Here is a 17,941-nt window from a genome sequence, read left to right as displayed (position 1 = left end):
AGAACTAGACACTAAGTTAACATTTTAATACATTGATATAAGGTATGTGTATCATTGGAGATACTCTATCATCAAAATATTATTTATTTTAATCATCATGTAGAGAATACTTACACATCAATAATTGAACTGAAATATATCTCACCCACTTAGAAATTGAACTAGTCTAACGGCTGTTACTTTGCCAGAAAAAAATAATTATATTTATTTACAAAGTTTTGTGGATTGAGAACAGCAAGATTAATGTCAAAGGTCAGATCTCTCAAATTTTATGCACGCTTCATTGATTTTTATCGTGGTTGCAAGCTTCGGTTCTTTGTAGTTCCTGTCATCTTTGGTGAGACTTTTTGCATGTTTTGCTCCGTTTTAAGGCTGCTTTTAAACTGAAATTGATTGTTCCTATATTAAGGGTGTCAGATAATAGTATTTTTTAGTTTGGTGGATCAGTAGAAGTGACAAAAATAAATAACGAAACTCGTCATGCTCGTTCAGTCGTTGTCTACGTGTGTCGGATACGGTGTCGAGGCCATTGCACGCGCGCTGTTGATTGTTGGAATGTTTCTCGTTTGACGTTCAAATTCTTATGCATAACTGCATGGAGGTATTTCCGACCTCAACCAGTCAATGGTTAGGTTCCTGGATGCAAAAAATGAAAGGATGTCAGACGCCACTGACTTTGATAGTTGTGCACAAAAAGTACACAGGCATGACAGGAAAGAATGACTGTGTCATGAGTGTTGCGTCCAAATGCCACTTTTATTTATTTATTTAGGCCTATTTTATTTATTAATATTACACTTCCCCACTGGCTGATATAAATTTTTTTTTTGCAACTTACAAGATACAGAATCACATGTTTGTCAAATTAATTATGATTCATTGAAGATCAGTCATTGCAAAAATGTTGGAAAGGCATGCATGAATCTAGGAGTACATGTAGGACTGAAAAACATTTGCAATTTTCATGATTTTGTTAGAAAATTCTTAATAATGCACTCGACTCTACATAGACTTTGCACACAACCAAAAAAGTGGTGTCAGGATACTACATTCTTTCCAGTACAAAGTTTAACTAGGCGTAGCAAGGTCATTGTTATGATTATTTTCATTTCAGATCTTTTTGATTACAACATGTTCAAAGAAATTTTGTTTTTACGCTGGCCTTGGCCTACATTTTTTTCTGCCAATTAAATGTTAAAAGTTACGAATTCCTCAAAATGTTACTTATTTTCTATTCCATGGTGCCATGTTAATTTCAAAATTTCTGTAAGTTAAAAAAAACCTAAAACCAAAGGCATTGTCATTTTGTCATGATTATAATTAAATTGAACCCCTTTTTCTTTTCAGTTATTTCAAGATGTCCGGGAGGGTAAAACGAAAACCAGAGAAACTTGTTGAAGACGACGAGGTGGCATCACCAAGTCCCGCCCCCTCAGGAACCCCAGGGGGCGGAGCTAAGGGCGGCAAGGGTAAGGGGGGTGGACCGGGAGGTAAGAGAGCTCACAGGAGCTGTGAGAAGTCTCGCTGTCCGGAAAAGACGCCGCTGTGCTCCATAAATGCCCACGACAGGTAAGACTTCCAACTTCTCCAACGTTCCCTCCAAGAATTTGAACACTAACCCAAATGCATTTTTACTTGGACGTCTTTCTGAATTTGCCAAAGCCACCACTCAGCAGGAAGACAGTGGAACATTCTGTATATTTAAACAATTAATAGTACTTTTAAGGGAAGTTGAACAACATGTTAACTTAAAATGGCTGGGATTAAACTTCCTCTATCATCCTGAATCCTCCAAACCCATGGATTTGGAAAGATCTGGCATGGTTGGAGTTAAAGTCCGGAGGAGTTTTTAAATATTTTAATGCTTAAAATTTCCATGGAAAGCTGATAGACAAGCAATTTCCGGATTGCAAAGTTTGATGTCATCATTGAGGGCATCTTCTAATTCACTTCATATCCTCTGTATTTTTCTTGGCAGTTCCTAATTTCAAGCCTTGATTGTCTACTTTTTAATTTTTATTTGTTACCTCTTTTTTTGTTCCTCTTGTTTGACAGGTGCGCTGGTAGTGGTTACACAAGCCGATGGTACCATTTGTCATCAGGGGAACATTACTGCAATGAATGCTTCGACTACTTCTATAGAAGGTAAAGACTGCGTGATGGACCGACAGACTCGCTGGGCCCCAAACTCCCAGGCCCCCACTCAATGTTGTCTCTCATGACACAGTGTGTGCTCCATCAGCTGGAGTGAACAACATTGGCCGGGGGAGCGGGGGAGTGGGTGTCCGTGGGAGGCTAAGGAAGTGTCCCAACCATTTTGGCCGGGATTGCAGATTTAATCTGCGAAGGGGTAATTAAATAACATGCAAACTTTCTTTTCTTTGAACAGCCACCGTGTCGGCTTTGAGCAGGTGGCCCGTTGGAAGCGAGAGTGGAGTTGCACCGGCAAGACCGAACCAAACCTGCGTACCTTCATGGTGGACCAGTTACTCCCCTACTGGCTTCAGTGCACCAAGCCGGACTGCGGCAAATGGCGCTCCCTACCCAGTGGTCAAGAAATCAACACCGAAGCCATCAGACAGTTCACGTGTGCCGTCGGCAGAACAGCTGATGCTGGAGAAGGGGTGAGTATGTGAGAATTTCTACTTTTTTTTTTTTTACCCATTGAGCCCTCCTAGTTTGGCATTTCACAACCCTTCAAGTTTTGCAAATCACTTTTCCCATTAGAGTTAGCACCCACACTTCAAATTCCTTTGAGGTAATCTTCTGTGGAGAATGGATAACACTTCAAATCCCTGCACAATTCTTTTGCGTGGTTAAGCTCATGGCAAGCAGGCAGATTCAGTCACGCTTCACTGCTCTCCACAGTGCTGTTTGTTTGTGGAGTGACTCTCTATGTGACACAGTGTAACACTTCATATCCCTTCACCTGAAACTGACCTGTGCATGGTTTCCAAGGTTTTTTTAAAACATGTTGCTCTAAAAAAACCATGTTCCATAAATACGCTAAGCAATGTTTTCTGCTTACCAGTTTCATGAAATTGGTTCCAGTGTTTGATTTTTGAATAATTTTTGGATAGCTAATTTTTGGGATGAAAATTCAATGGTCGGATATCGCACATTTTAAAATCTCTGTCTCAGGAAACTGCCAACCCTTGCGATGTAGAGGAAGACATCCGAGTCCAGAAGACCCTGCAACCAGAATGGCTGGAGACGTTACTCTTTCCTCCTCTTCTCAAGAACTCCCCCGCTGCCCCGTTCCTGGCTTCCTACTTCCCGGACGGCGTGGGGCTCAGCGCTACGTGTGAGCTAGTCAAAAAGAAACCAGGTGAGTAGAAGACTTCTGAGGTGATCCCTGGAATGTTCCATTTTGTTGTGAGATAATGGGGGAATTGGAAGCAGATGGATACAAAAATGTTGATTGTTACAATAAAATTTTGCAGTGATCCCTGGAACGTTCCATTTTGTTGTTAGAAAGCGATACTGTGATATTTTTAAGAGGAAATCAGGTGTGTAAAATTGTTGAATATTAGTTCAATTTCAAGATGATCCCTGGAATGTTCCATTTCATTCGGAAGAGGCCTAGTAAAACTGAATAATGTACGAGTCACAGAAAAGGCTACAACTGCCTTTAACATTAGTTTCTGTTTCAAGAAATTGCATTTTATAATTTGAATAGTTGATGAATTTTGTTTGTTTGTTTTCAGGAGAAAGGCATTCCTACAGTGGCACTTCCAACATACCAGGTAAAAACAAAATTTATAACCTGAAGGGTAAAATACTTTCATTGAATCTTCTTCAATTTAAAAAAAAAATTGTTTTGTTTTTTTATTCTTGGATTGCTTTTGGTAGTTTCTTCACAAGCACACTAAGTTGAACAAAGAGACAAAAGAGTCTCCCAAGATGCCAACATAGAGCTTGATATCTCAGCTGGTGAATTTTTTATCTGTTTTCTTCTTTTATATTGTTACCTAGTTACGGGTGTCAGCCCCTACTTCCAACCCTTCTACCAGCCCGATGAGCAGGGTAAGGCGATGTGCGTCCGGCCAGACATGATGGAACACGATGAGATTCAGGAATTCCCTGAATTCACCAAGGAACAACAGATGTATCTGGCGCTGAGGAACCTGGTCATTGCACTCTGGAGCACAAGCTGCAAGGTAAGTCAACTTGAGCTTGTCTTATTGTTCCCCTCTTTCCCACAGGGTGACCAGGGGGAGGAAGGGGGGAGGGCTCAGTTGAGGTATAAGCCCCCCTTTGCCCATACCCTTCTCCAGAAACTGGAGAACCCTTCTCCAGAAACTGGAGAACCCTTCTCCAGAAACTGGAGAAAAGCAAAAAATGAGCTTTATAATTTGTTTAACCCTAACCTCACCTAAAGCTACAAATTACTACTAAGTAGTAACCTGTAGGGATGCATTTCTTTCCATACAAGTGTGCACAACACATGTAGTATTCTGTGGTATTTGGTCCTTGACCCCCACAGAGCCCTTAGGACGTTAGGGTTAATCTCATGGAGTGTCCCTTCTAGGAAATGAATCAGAGAATGATTCAGGGCACCAGACTATATCTGATTCTGACTGTGGCTTTGCCCAAATATATTGGCTATCATGGCTTACAAAAAAATATTGGCTGTGGCTAACAATCACACATGCACCTATGGGAAGTGGCTGAAAGACAACTGTGCTACAGCGAGCCGTAGTCACATAACTTGGACGCTACCTTTTCATTTGATGCAGGAGTTTTTGACGGTAGAGAAGTGCATACATCACCTCATAGTCCGCGGTCTGATTAGAATCCGCTGCGTTCAGCTGTTGGTTCCCGTCATCCACTTCTTATCACGGAAAGGTCTCATCAATACGGGGCTGCTGAGAGATCCTGTAGGAGGATCATTGTTACCTCCGGAGTTTAACCAGGTAGGTCCTGGGCTCGATTCCCCCAAGAACATTTCCAGCTTGGAAAGTTGGATAACCAACATTTGTTTTACCAGGATGCCCTCAGCATTAGATTGTTCAGTGAATACTTTCAATTTTGAAGGCATCCACTGGAAAATCAGCAAAATGGTCTTGGGTTCGATTCCCACTGAGAACATTTACAGCTTCCAAAAAGCTGGATTTTCAAAAAAAGAACTTTTCATGAAGATGCCCTCAGCATTTGATTGCTCAGAGTTGAGCTTTGACTCTGTCTGGAATAATGAAAAAAATGTTACGTAGTTGGTCTGAGGTCCAAGGTTCGATTACTCACTGAGTCTTTTTGTCCACCATCAGGGTCCAGTGGTCATCATCGGAGCTGGCCCCGCGGGCCTAGCTGCAGCCCGTCAGCTGACCAACTTTGGCTGTCAGGTGACCGTCTTAGAAGCCAGGGATAGAATTGGAGGTCGTGTCTGGGATGACGATAGTCTTGGTGTCTGCGTAGCTAAAGGAGCACAGACAGTCAACGGGTGTATCAACAATCCTATCTCGTTAATGTGCGAACAGGTAAAGTAACTTCTGGGGACTTGTTGCTTATATTTGTTGACGATGTGTCAATTTCTGCATTTTTTCACACTTTGGCTGTCAGCAGCACTCTAGATATTTTTAAACTTTCTTGGAAAACGCACTTTTTTTGTTCAGGAATTGAGTGCCTGTGCCCACAGATTAGGATGAGGAAGTCTGGATTTTGATGTGAATTTTGCTGATAGGTTTGGCTTTGGTAAAGTAATATAAACCTCATTGAAGTTGTAAACTTCGTCATCCTTGCTTGTTGGAGTTGCTCTTCAATGATGTTAATGACTTTCTTGATAACTCTGTCTCCCTTAGGCGGGACTGAAGATGAAGCTGATTCAGGATCGCTGCCACCTCTTGGAAGGAGACGGTCAACTGATTGACGCTTCCCTAGATCGGCGCGTTGATTTCCACTTCAATGCCATGCTGGATGCCATAGCTGAATGGCGGAAAGATAAGACGCACACCAGCGATGTCGCACTGGGAAGTAAGTCAACCATATCAACCCTGAACGAGGGCAGATGCAGAAATCAAATGGGGGTATGGGGAAAAAGTTTTAAATCAGGAATGAGTCTTGACTGCTATCGCTCAGATATGGCTTGAGCACTAACCATTTAATCCCTTGACCCAGATTACTGCAGAACGTCATCATTTCTTTTTAAAACAGCCTATAAATTTAAAAGTAATACAATAAGTTGGCTCTGATTTTCACAGGGAAGCTTTTTGAGATGCACCGAATCTTCATGGAGGAGACGAGCCTGACCTTCACACCGACAGAGAACAGATTGCTACAGTTCCATATCAGCAACCTAGAGTATGCATGCGGCTGCAATCTATCCAAGGTATTTATTGACATGATAAAATATTAGTCCGATTGTGTGAAGAAACTCTAGTGAATCTCCGCTCTATTTTATTTTTTATTTTTATTTTATTACCTTCATTGCACAAATACATTAGAAATGACATGTGGTGCAAAAGGGAAACCCCGAACAGGCACACAGGCCCACTAAATGGGGACCCTTGTTCACACATCAAAACCGAAAAACAGGGGACAAGCACAACAACAAGCAAACAACCGAAGAAAACAAAGAAATACTGTTCAAAGGAAAAGAAAATCACAAAAAGAAAATTGTATGTATTAATAATACATTGAAATATCCTATAATAGTCTTGACTGCTATATTGTTGCTATATTATCGATATAAGTTTCCAGGTGTCTTCGCTACACTGGGATCATAATAAAAAAAATAATAACAGTCTTGACTGCTATGTTGTTGCTATATTATCGATATAACTGTTCCAGGTGTCTTCGCTACACTGGGATCATAATAAATAAATAATAATAGTCTTGACTGCTATATTGTTGCTATATCATCGATATAACTGTTCCAGGTGTCTTCGCTACACTGGGATCATAATAAATAAATAATAATAGTCTTGACTGCTATATTGTTGCTATATCATCGATATAACTGTTCCAGGTGTCTTCGCTACACTGGGATCAGAATGAAACCTTTGCCCAGTTTGCCGGTGACCACACCCTCCTGCCTGACGGCTACTCAGCCATCTTCAGCCAGCTAGCCGAGGGACTGGACATCAGGCTGGGTCAAGCAGTTGTCAGTGTGGACTACTCGAGCAAGACTACGGTGGTCACAACCAGCGACGGAAAGGAGTATAAAGCAGCCAAAGTGAGTCATGGCTGTCATTTATTTTATTAAAAGGTCTTCAAAAGGAAGGCGAGGCTAAATTCTACCCCCACCCTCCCCCCGTTTTTTTATTTTTTTTGTGCTGACTTTTATGACTTTTTGTAATGACATCTTGCAGACGTTGCAACATCTATTTCATAAAATCTTAAGTATTTTTAGCACAATATGTCAAATGTACTGAAAATTGTTAGTTTTTTCACCGGCCATGTGTAAAAAAATGCACTCATCAAAAGATTGAAGCAAGGATTGTTAATGATCAAAATTATGAAATGCTTTGAGATCAAACGTTGCATATGCATTAAGCATCAATGTTTTACTAGCATAACAAACTTTGTAAAAGTTAATCTTTGGATTTCCGAGGTCAAATTGTTCTCTTGGACACATGTAGTAATGGATCAATGTTCAACCGGACAATGTTTTTCACTCGGTGTTAAATTCTTGACCTCTAGGTTCTTGTGACAGTTCCCCTGGCCATACTGCAGCAGGGATTGATTGACTTCCATCCTCCGTTGCCCGTCAACAAACAGAAAGCTCTTCAGACTCTAGGAGCCGGAACCAGTGAAAAGGTATCCCAGAAATCATTCACATAGATTAGCTCCAAAACTCTGCAATTTAGATGAATCCGGTGGCGCAAGGTTCGTGTTAGCGGCGCTCAGATCGGGCGCAGGTGCAGGCTCCTTCGACCAACAGGAATACCAAAATGTGCGCGCGCCTTGTCTATAAGAACGCGTGCAGCATGCGCCTGAGCGTGACACCACCGCAGTAAAAGCTTCTAATTCTGGTCGCAGGATTCCACCGTACAATACAGTGCATCAGGTGTCAAAGTCTGTTGGACCTTGCTGCATTTAGACATCAACAGCAGTGCATAAACGGCCAATTCTGAGACGATGAGAGCTAGTCCCATTGAACAATGCCACAGCTGTATCTTGCTGCAGTTTGCGACCACAGACTCTGAGGCAGTTTGGCCTTTGGGAACTTTGCCCCGTTGGATCTTGTTAGGCTTGACAGGCTTCTCATTTTCACAGTTGTCGCTTCGCTGCATGTCCACAGATTTTCTAGACAAGATACCCTAGATGTATAAGGTGAGGGATTTTAAATGATCATTTCCGAGATTATCAGCCAATTTTTATTTCTTTTCTTAATTAGATTGGCATGCGATTTCCTCGGAGCTTCTGGGCCAAGAAGACTGCAGGGGCGGATTACTTTGGCCACACCCCCTCCGTGGAGGACAGACGAGGCTACTTCAGTGTCTTCTATGACATGACGCCAAATGTGAGTATTACCTTGCACTGAAATGAGAAACTGTTTGGATACTTGGTCCAGATTTTAAAATCATTTATGTGAGACGCCTATAATTTGTTTAAGGACCCATCCTGTATGTCACTCAAACTGGAGTGACGAATCAGATCACAACTTGTGGTCAGGTGACCAAAGGTGGGCGGGGCTTATGGCCGCAAGATTACTTGGAGTTTATTAGAATTGCACAATTTGGTAATTGATCAGAGTATGATATGGAATTGAATGATTGATCGAATGAGTATCGATTAATTGATAAGTGATCAATGTGGTTTATCAGAGTAAAGAAAGCCACGTCCTGATGACAGTACTCAGCGGTGACGCTGTGGAGAAGACCAAAGATCTCACAGATGAGCAGATCATCGCAGACTGCATGGAATGCCTGAGAGGACTATTCCCTGAAGAGGTAATTAATTATGCATGCAAGGTCAGTCAAGGTCAAAGGTCCATAAAGAGGTCACTGCCATTCATAAAAACCAAAGATCTCACAGATGAGCAGATCATCGCAGACTGCATGGAATGCCTGAGAGGACTATTCCCTGAAGAGGTAATTAATTATGCATGCTAGGTCAAAGGTCAATAAAGAGGTCACTGCCATTCAGAAAAAGCAAAGATCTCACAGATGAGCAGATCATCGCAGACTGCATGGAATGCCTGAGAGGACTATTCCCTGAAGAGGTAATTAATTATGCGAGCAAAATGCAAGGTCATCCAATATCAAAGGTCAAAAGTCACCACTGGTGTGGAAGAGACTGAAATAATTAATAAAACATTCTCTGGGTTTAATCCTCCATGGATGATTCTTTTCTCAGGAAACGATTTTACCCCCAAAAGCCAGATCTGAACTTCAATCTTTGTCTTCAAAATGGCAGAAAGAAAAGAGAGGAAATTTTTCCCTAAAATTAATATTTTTCTACACTATTCTGCACTGAATTTCTCCAGGATTTACAGATTTCTTTGGTCCGAACTGGCAAAGCAGGTGAAAGTAAGTCAGAGACAGGTCATGTAGGTGACAATCTTGCCCTACCTCATAATGAACCTTTTCAACACTATTTGAAGTTTTTCTATCACTTTTGATTTGTAGGATGTTCCTGAGCCGACGAGTTATTTTGTGACTCATTGGTCCAAGGACCCGTACGCTCAGATGGCGTACAGCTACGTCAAGACCAGCGGGCACGGGGAAGACTACGACACAATGGCGATGGACGTCAGCCGGACAGTGTTCTTTGCAGGAGAGGTACTCATTTATTGGATTTCATTTGTACTTTGTTTTATTATTTTCTGGTAATGAAATGAAAGGGGCAATCGTAAGAGGCAGGCACTGTAGCTGCAAAGCTGAAACAAAGGTGTTGGGCAAAGAATGATAATAATAATAATAAAAAAAGAGGAAATTTATAAAGCGCACGTATCCACCAGGACTGGTGCTCAAGGCGCTACATCATTATTACCCTGCTCATTGGGTCCATGAAACTTACCAAATACCATCTCAACTCCGTGGGGAGTATACAGCTCGATGCAGCCTGTTATAGGCTTAAGGAAGCTAATTCGATCACAATAACCATCTCTGCCCTCACAGGTACCCATTTACTCCTGGGTGGAGAGAAGCAATGAGTGACAAAGTGCCTTGCCAAAGGGTACACGCACCATAACCCAGGCTGGACTTGAACCCACAACCTTTAGCTTTACCCACAGACCATGAATCCAATGCCCTTAACCACGAGACCACAGCAACAAATATAGATGTGGGTTTTTTTTGGAGATGGGCAAATGTTTTTACTATTTATTTATGAATGTTGATTTCTGTGTGTCTTTTCATCAGGCCACAAATCGTCACTTCCCACAGAGTGTGACAGGTGCTTACCTCAGTGGGGTGCGAGAAGCCACCAAGATTGTCTCCTGCTGACAAACACAGTGAGACACACGGACACACAGGAACAGAGTCTACAGGTACAGTGTGACGTATGCCGACAAATACCCAGACACACAGGGTGACAGATACCCTGACACTGACGGTGCCACAACCAAGTCACAGAGCTATAAAGATGGTCTCCTGCTGTCAAATACAGTGACAAACACTGTCATACCAGTACAGAGTCTTTGTAAATAAGGATGGCAAATACCGTGACACACAGGGTTGCAAATACCCTGACACTCGGGGCCTCCAGCAAAGTGTACAGTGCATAATTTGTACAAATTTCCAATGTTTGTTTTTCTGCATTTCCTGAGAAATAGAACATAACGTCTCCAGTTTGTGAAACAAAAATGTACTTGAAGGAATTTTCGTTGAAAAAACTATGAGAATTTCACCACATTCCTTGTTCTATTTTTAGCTCCGCCTACATCTTCAATTATAGGCTCCTCCTCCTTGTCAAACACGCTGCATCTACCTAGTTTCTCTCCCTTCTGAATTTTGTTTTGCAATTTTGAGAATATTATTTACTGAATTTAGCTACCTCAAACTCAACTGAAAAACTTGTAATGTTTTTGTTGATTATCATTACAATTAGTGTTTATGGCTGCATTAATAAAAAAAAAGTTTAATAATCAATAGTGCTATGGTGTTTGTATATAACTTCAGTTTCCAGTAGTTTTAAACTCTTGCGAGAAGTTTGCAAGTTTATTCGATTTATTTCTTCAAACTATTAATTTCCCCAATTTATCAAGTGTTGCTAACCATCAGTGAAAACCTTGGCAGAATTATTCTCATGAAAGAAACAATTTTTTTTCCTTTTGCAAAAGTGTATGTCTTCCGAAATCCCTGTGTTTTTAATAATACTGCGCGTCAGTGTTCAGCTTTATTGACCGCTTTGCTGAGGACAACAGAAATAAAGCTTGCAAAACTTATTAATTTAATTCCCCAAAATAGAAAGAAAATTGTCTTCACTAAATTTGGAAAGAAAAGTAGTAGGCTGAAATTTTTTTGTTTAATCACTGCCAGTTTTGTAGTCCAGTGTATGAAATTCCATGTAATATATGTGTATTATAGAAGTACCTGTTGTTTTATGTAAAGTACTAGCTGTCAGTTTAAGTCTGCTTGTGTATTGGATCACATCAATTAAACTTAAATAGGAGGTGTCGACAGGTGTATTGCTGGTATATTGGAGGTCCTTCACTGTCTGAGAAAAAAAAAACACCTGCACTGCCATTTGAGCCTCATGTTTGAATTTGATGTGCCTCTTAAAAACAGGCTGTCGTTTGACAATGTTTATAATTTAATTGTTGAAAAATGAGCCATTGTATTAAGTCTTCATCGAGTTACATTGATGTTTCTTTACCAGCTCTTGGCCATTTCTCAAATCAGGTTTTGTCTCCAGCTGTGGTGCGGGGCTTCAACATCCGGATTTTATGGCCCTCAACTCAGAGACTATCACTTAATATTGTAATGGGTTTGTTTTTTCTAATATTTCAAATCAAATCCTCCTTTGAAAAAGCAAATTCTAAAATTCTCATCTTTCCATTTGGTTAGGTTTGTGCTTTGTGGGTAGAGACGTAGCCAAAACTGGAAAACGAAGTCCAGGTTTGAGAAACTGCAATGCCTTCACATCTTTGTCTCGATGTAATCTTTGAAAATTGAAGTTCATATTGTTTTATTGTTGGTATTTTCATAGTTTTCCAGAAATGTACAAAGTTTGAGTGAACATGTAGCATCTAGGTGTATTTATTGCCAATGAAAAAGTGTTTTCTTTGTCTCTTTAGTTTATTTTCTTCTTTGATTTATATCAATTGTAGTTTGTTTTATATCAACACAATGATTGGACAAAACTTTAGGCCACATGTGTTTAAAACTCTGGCCACTCTCTTTGCAAGAACCCAAAATAGGCTCTTTTGTAAGTCTGGCGAGAATCATTGAATTATGAATAACAAAATTGAGTCTTTGAGATAACGGTTATTCCATTTTTTTTATATAAAGCAATTAGGTCTCAACTACTAAAAGATTGTTGGAGTCAATTGTTTATCATAGTCAGAACAAATTCATTCAGCCAAATACTTCGATAATATCCTCAATTGTTAAAACCATTTTTGCCAGTTTGTAGTATAGCTGTTGTAAGAATTTTTTGTACCATTTTGTAAAATAAATAATGTACTGTTTGAAAACTAGCGATTGTTGACAGACAATTATTTACATGTATATTAAATACAATTTTTTTTTTACAAGATTTTCACAAAATCGTGAAAACCTGCATTCGCAATGCGCTGAATGATATTCCAATAAAACCATGTGAACGGACTAGCATCAAGTCTAAAGATTTTACAGGATGTACATATTCATGTATCAGTGGCCAATCAACGCACAGTAAATTGTACTGAATATTCATTGAAATTTGCGGGTTGTAGCTAGCTTTTGTACATGGTCTATTCTCACACGTGTGTGCATTGCTATGCTGCGGCCGGTTGAAGCTTAAAAGCACGTCGAATTAAAATGACTGAAAATTTCAAGTTTGAGTTCGTAAAAACAGAAAGGCTTTGACGCATCCTCGTCCTAAAAGGTAAGAAATACATTTTGGGGATATTTTGGGAACTGGGTTTGTGGTGAGCGTGGTCTACAACTGATTTTTGTTAAGCACGACTGTTGGCGGACGCTGACATAATTGGCGTGGTGGTGGCCGCGCCGTGCATGGGGGGCTGGAACATTTCATGGGGGGTGTCATGTACACTGTAGATTAATGATAATTTTTTTTGAAACTCAAAATCTCAGTGTGGGGGGGGGGGGGGGGGGGGCGACGGGGGGGGGGGGCGACGGGGGGGGGGGCGACAAGGTAATACTGGCCAGTATTACCGTCACATTTATGGGACCATGGGACTAGATCTGCCCCTGATAGAATACTGCAATAATTTGTTCTATTCGTATTATTTTTTGTCTTTCAGTTTCAGTGTGTAGAATGAGCTACGTCATGTACGTGATGATCTGAGATCTCGCTGCTCGAAGACCTGGCCCTGAACTGAATTCCAGCTAGTACCGATACATGTAGTAGGATTGATATGGCATCACATCCAGATGACATCGACAGTTCACCGAAGAATCTCACGGACAGTGAGAGTGAGGACAGTGCTGCAGATAATGAACTGAAAACGCATCATGATGAGGAGGAATCTAACGTAAACCTGGGCACAGGAGATCATTGTGTTAACAGTAACATGACTAATGAGCAACAGGAAGCAGTAGAAACCAAAGACACTCAAATTAAACCCGAGGAAACTCGCCCACAGAACGACCAAGTCAGCAAACCTACAAGTGCCTCAAAGACGAAGAGCAGCAGAATCTTCCGTTGTCAGTTCTGCAACCGAAGTTTCAAAAATTCAAGTCACGCGATAGAGCACGAGAGAACTCATACAGGGGAGAAGCCATTTTCTTGCGACATTTGTGGCAAGGCTTCTGCGACCAAGGGCAATCTCAAGAAGCACCTGAAACTCCACGCAAGGAAGAACCCAATCCAGAAGCATGTTGGTAAAGTGCGAACTTTCAGGAAAAGAGACGGGAGCGCAAGAATCTTCATGTGTACATTTTGTAACAAGGATTTCACAAATTCGAGCCACTGGATTGAGCATGAGAGGATCCACACTGGAGAGAAACCGTTCATTTGCGACATTTGCGGCAAAGCTTCCGCGACCAAGAGCAACTTAAAATTGCACAAGAAACTCCACACCAGGCCAAACAGTTTACCTAAGATAAAGATCAAAAGAACCTTACTTTGTAAATTTTGTAACAGGCTTTTCAAATTTTCAGCCCATTTAAAAATCCATGAGAGGAAGCATACTGGAGAGAGGCCATTTGGTTGCACGACCTGTGGTAAGGCCTTCTCCGCGAAGAACACCTTGAAATTGCATGGAAGGGTCCACACCAAAGAAAAACCTCTTGTGTGTGGAACATGTCACAAAGCTTTCTCACAAAGAACCCCTTTCCAAAACCACCAGTGTGTTGGTAAACCAACAAGTTCCAAGGAAGGAACAGTCGGAGAAGCTGAGCACATCGCCAAAAGAGGAGACAAAAGGACCTTCTGTTGCCAGTTTTGCGACAAGACCTTCAATAATTCAAGCCATGTAACAGAACATGAGAGAACTCATACTAGAGAGAAGCCATTTGTTTGTGACATTTGTGGTCAAGCTTCTGCCACTAAGAGCAATTTGAAAAAGCACCGACAACTCCACTCTAGGGTGAGACCTTTGAGAAAGAGTGCTAACAAAAAGACAGTTGTAAGGAAACAAGAACTTGTATCTTCCTCTATTAAGAAGCCAAAGAAAGAGAATGAAAGAGTCTTCACTTGTAAATTTTGTAACAAGTGTTTTGAAAACTCTAGTCACTTAAGAGAGCACGAGAGGATCCACACTGGAGAAAAACCATTTGTTTGCGAAGCTTGTGGTCAAGCATCTGCAACGAAGAGCAATTTGAAGAAGCACCAGCAAGTGGTGCACCCCGGTATGAACCTGTTTGTTAAGAGTGTCAGTGAAGAGTCAAGTGAAAAAGTCCTAACTTGTATATTCTGCGACAAGGGTTTCCAATACTCGAGTGTCTTAAGAGAGCACGAGAAAACCCATACTAGAGAAAAACCATTTATTTGTAAAGATTGTGGCCATTCTTGCTCTACTAAGAGCAAGTTTATAAGTCATCGGAACCTCCATTCCGCAGAGGACCCATTCCATTGTGAGGGGTGTAGCAAAAGTTTTCCAGGAAATGACGAGTTCGTGGGGCATCTCGTTATCCATGCCAAACCTAAACAAAAGGTCTGCATAGACTGCTCTGAGGTTTTCGTAAGTAAAGACAGTCTTAGAGCACACAGGGCCCTCTATCATCGGCCATCTGTTCAGCTTCGCAGGGAGAAGACGCATGTTTGTGAAACTTGTGGTAAAGCCTTCGGACAGTCAAGCCATCTGTCTGACCATCGAAAGATTCACACCAACATCAGACCATTTCTGTGTCACATTTGCGGTGCTACCTTCCGCGCGAGAACCCATGTGAAACGACATCAGTTAGTTCACACAAGGGAAAGAAAACACATCTGCGAAATATGTGGCAGAGGATTTGTTCTAGCTCGCACCCTGAAGATGCATCATCTTCAGGTCCATACGAACCAGAGACCGTTCAAATGTGACGATTGTGGCAAAGGTTTTATCGGAAAATACAAACTAGAATGCCATCAACGGATTCATACTGGAGAAAAACCATACGTCTGCATTGTATGCGACAGGGGTTTCGCACACAACATCTCACTAAGGAGGCACAAATGTGAAGCTTTTTAGAGAAAGGTCACATGAAGCAAATTTAAAAGGCAACCTCAAGGCAACCAAATGCATAGTCTTGGTTTCAAGACGTCCTCAGCACTGCAGTGTTCAGATTGTTATGCCGAGATTCACAGCAGCGTGCAGGCCCTTATTTAAAACATGCCAACAGTCTGCAGTGCGTGCAGTAATGCAGTTTGTCGACCAAGTCAGGTTCGTGAATAGGAAAGTGAATGCTGCTGCTTGGAACAAAGACCGTTTATCCTGAACTGCACAGCAAAAAAAAAAATTCTTGCACCAAGACTACCAAATGCACTGTAATTAAGCTAACTGGGATGAACAAATTGTGTTTTTTTCATGTGTGTAAACTCTTCAGATGTAAATTCCCTTCAATTTCCTTCTTAGAGATTGCCTGAAATATTGCTGGTGTGACAAGGCCCTTCAAATGATCTCACTTTGCTGTACTTTAAATTCATGTAATTATGAGTAATTTTAATATTTTGCAGAACAATATTTTTGTGTAATATATTATGAAAGAATTTTCTCACGGAAAGCTAAACTTTGTATCAGTGTGTCATTTATATTGTTTAATTTTAAATGATAAAGATTTTAACAGGCAGATGAGATATAAAGGGTATGCATGTATATGGAATGGAGGCTAGCACACAATCATCTATGTTATTCGCGCAGATTCGGCGATGCGAAACAAGACTGCGATGTCCCAATTTTGACCAATCAGCGGGCACTTTTGTAACCCTATTTCAAAATGTTACAAGTAGACAACAACGTATGTATGTATTTATATTTTAATACATGTACAATGTTTAAGGAAGATGACAACACAACTTGAAGAATCAGACAGCGACTGTTGCGGTTGCTTTTGAGTTTTTAAATACATGTACTCTGCTCTGCGCATAAATTAATCGCCCCCTCTAGCTCTTGATTTGTGGACTAGCATTTTGCAACAACGGCCCCGATCGCGAAAGTTCATTGACTTATAGATGTTTATAATTTATACATAATTATTCATGACCGTGAGACCCACACACATTGCGCGTTGTGTAAATTATGCACAACAGCATAAAAATGAATATTCAATATCATTTTAGTGGTTGCCGAGTAGTTGGATAGCTTCAGTTGAACTTTGAACTTCAGTGCGGTGTTTCGCTGCATGCTGCAGCTGCAGTGTGAAATTCCTTCCTCCATGGTTGAATCATTTTATTTCCACAACAATTTTCAACTATCTGCGACGGATTTCCTTGACTTGAGATTGAGAAACTCGTCACAGAAACTCGACCAATTCGGAGAAAAGATTTTCGGGATCGAACACCTGCCAGGATACTCAAGTTGTTTCGTCATGGCATTCATTCTCGTGGTAAGGCATTGTTTTTACGCAGTGGCTATCGTTACGGCAGCCGTAACGCATTTCCCATTTTCTATCGTAACGGTAGTACTGCAACTTTTATAAAAACATGAGAAGAAAATATGAAATTAGAAGGAAAAAAAAGTGAATTTGAACGTTATGAAATTCGGACTTTATTTCCCTTTTAAAAAAAATCCTCCAAAGCCTCGGGTTAGAAAAGGAAAAATTCGAGTGCAAAACTGAGATGCGAATCCGCAACCTCGCGGTGCAAAATCCTACCCTCTATCGGCTGAGCTGTCGCACTGCTCGCTATAACGTGGGGGAACAAATAATTATATACCTGCGGCTGCGTGCGTATCAAAAAAGTATCGTAGAGGGCGCTCAACACGACTGCCGTAACGATAGCCACTTCGTTGTTTTTATCCCCCTGGCCCCGTGGCGATCGTGAAATGTAGGGCCCGGTTGGGCAAAGCACATTTTCCCTCAAATCCTTGTACTTTCTCTAGCATCATTTTTTTGTAAGTTGGGTTGGGAGGGGGGGGACATTTGGCCATCCCCCACCCCCCCCCCCCCCCCCCCAAACACGTCTGCTGCAGACGCCCATTTTTGAGGATAGCACATATGGCTTCACTTGTTCCTCCATGACAGTAATAACACCTCTTGGTATTTTTTTTCTCCCTTTTTTTCCCTCAGGGGGGGGGGGGGGGGGGGGGGGTGGCGGCGGCAAGCGTTATAATTTGCTTTTCTGGGGGGGGGGGGACATTAGAATTTCTTTGGAAGTGGATCACTTATAATTCAACCAGACCCGATATTCTGTCTGCCAGCTGCCATGGCATTAGGATAGGAGATAATAATATGTTTGTCTCATACATGTAGTT

At 41.2% G+C, this 17,941-nt stretch overlaps 2 protein-coding genes across 4 annotated transcripts; both read left to right on the top strand.

Annotated features, from left to right (window-relative positions):
* The first annotated feature begins 239 nt into the window (after positions 1-239).
* Positions 240-12,583, top strand: LOC119724774 (lysine-specific histone demethylase 1B-like). Of its 2 annotated transcripts, none has more exons than XR_005270673.1 (17): positions 240-337; positions 1,348-1,569; positions 2,056-2,145; positions 2,390-2,624; positions 3,142-3,328; positions 3,708-3,746; positions 3,976-4,160; positions 4,740-4,916; positions 5,268-5,477; positions 5,799-5,970; positions 6,198-6,325; positions 6,965-7,171; positions 7,639-7,755; positions 8,336-8,461; positions 8,766-8,826; positions 8,968-9,163; positions 9,570-9,722. XR_005270673.1 is itself a non-coding variant. In XM_038195983.1 (17 exons), exons 2-17 carry the CDS (start codon positions 1,358-1,360, stop codon positions 10,386-10,388), a joined length of 2,448 nt encoding a protein of 815 aa, XP_038051911.1. In that variant the 5' UTR covers positions 240-337; positions 1,348-1,357; the 3' UTR covers positions 10,389-12,583. The 2 variants fall into 2 exon arrangements, 1 of the variants encoding a protein (XP_038051911.1); XM_038195983.1 differs by lacking the exon at positions 8,968-9,163 and adding an exon at positions 10,305-12,583 and having other exon boundaries at positions 8,766-8,891.
* A 245-nt stretch (positions 12,584-12,828) lies between these two features.
* LOC119724775 (oocyte zinc finger protein XlCOF6-like) lies at positions 12,829-16,259 on the top strand. Of its 2 annotated transcripts, XM_038195986.1 has the most exons (3): positions 12,829-12,972; positions 13,352-15,733; positions 15,826-16,259. In XM_038195986.1, the coding sequence occupies exon 2, from the start codon at positions 13,466-13,468 to the stop codon at positions 15,719-15,721; it is 2,256 nt and encodes a 751-aa protein (XP_038051914.1). In that variant the 5' UTR covers positions 12,829-12,972; positions 13,352-13,465; the 3' UTR covers positions 15,722-15,733; positions 15,826-16,259. The 2 variants fall into 2 exon arrangements, with proteins under 2 accessions (XP_038051914.1, XP_038051912.1); XM_038195984.1 differs by having other exon boundaries at positions 13,352-16,259.
* Positions 16,260-17,941: the final 1,682 nt, after the last annotated feature.

Source organism: Patiria miniata, unplaced genomic scaffold, assembly GCF_015706575.1.
Source record: "Patiria miniata isolate m_02_andy unplaced genomic scaffold, ASM1570657v1 HiC_scaffold_18, whole genome shotgun sequence".
NCBI classification, from domain to species: domain Eukaryota; kingdom Metazoa; phylum Echinodermata; class Asteroidea; order Valvatida; family Asterinidae; genus Patiria; species Patiria miniata.
This window is presented reverse-complemented; position numbering and strand designations above follow the sequence as displayed.

What these genes read in the sequence shown, in the direction of transcription:
- LOC119724774 (XM_038195983.1), top strand. Translation starts at nt 1,358, where the DNA reads ATGTCCGGGAGGGTAAAACGAAAACCAGAGAAACTTGTTGAAGACGAC. An exon ending in TGGCACTTCCAACATACCAG is followed by an intron (nt 3,747 to 3,975) that starts GTAAAAACAAAA and finishes ATTGTTACCTAG; the next exon opens with TTACGGGTGTCAGCCCCTAC. An exon ending in GAGGACTATTCCCTGAAGAG is followed by an intron (nt 8,892 to 9,569) that starts GTAATTAATTAT and finishes TTTGATTTGTAG; the next exon opens with GATGTTCCTGAGCCGACGAG.
- LOC119724775 (XM_038195986.1), top strand. Translation starts at nt 13,466, where the DNA reads ATGGCATCACATCCAGATGACATCGACAGTTCACCGAAGAATCTCACG.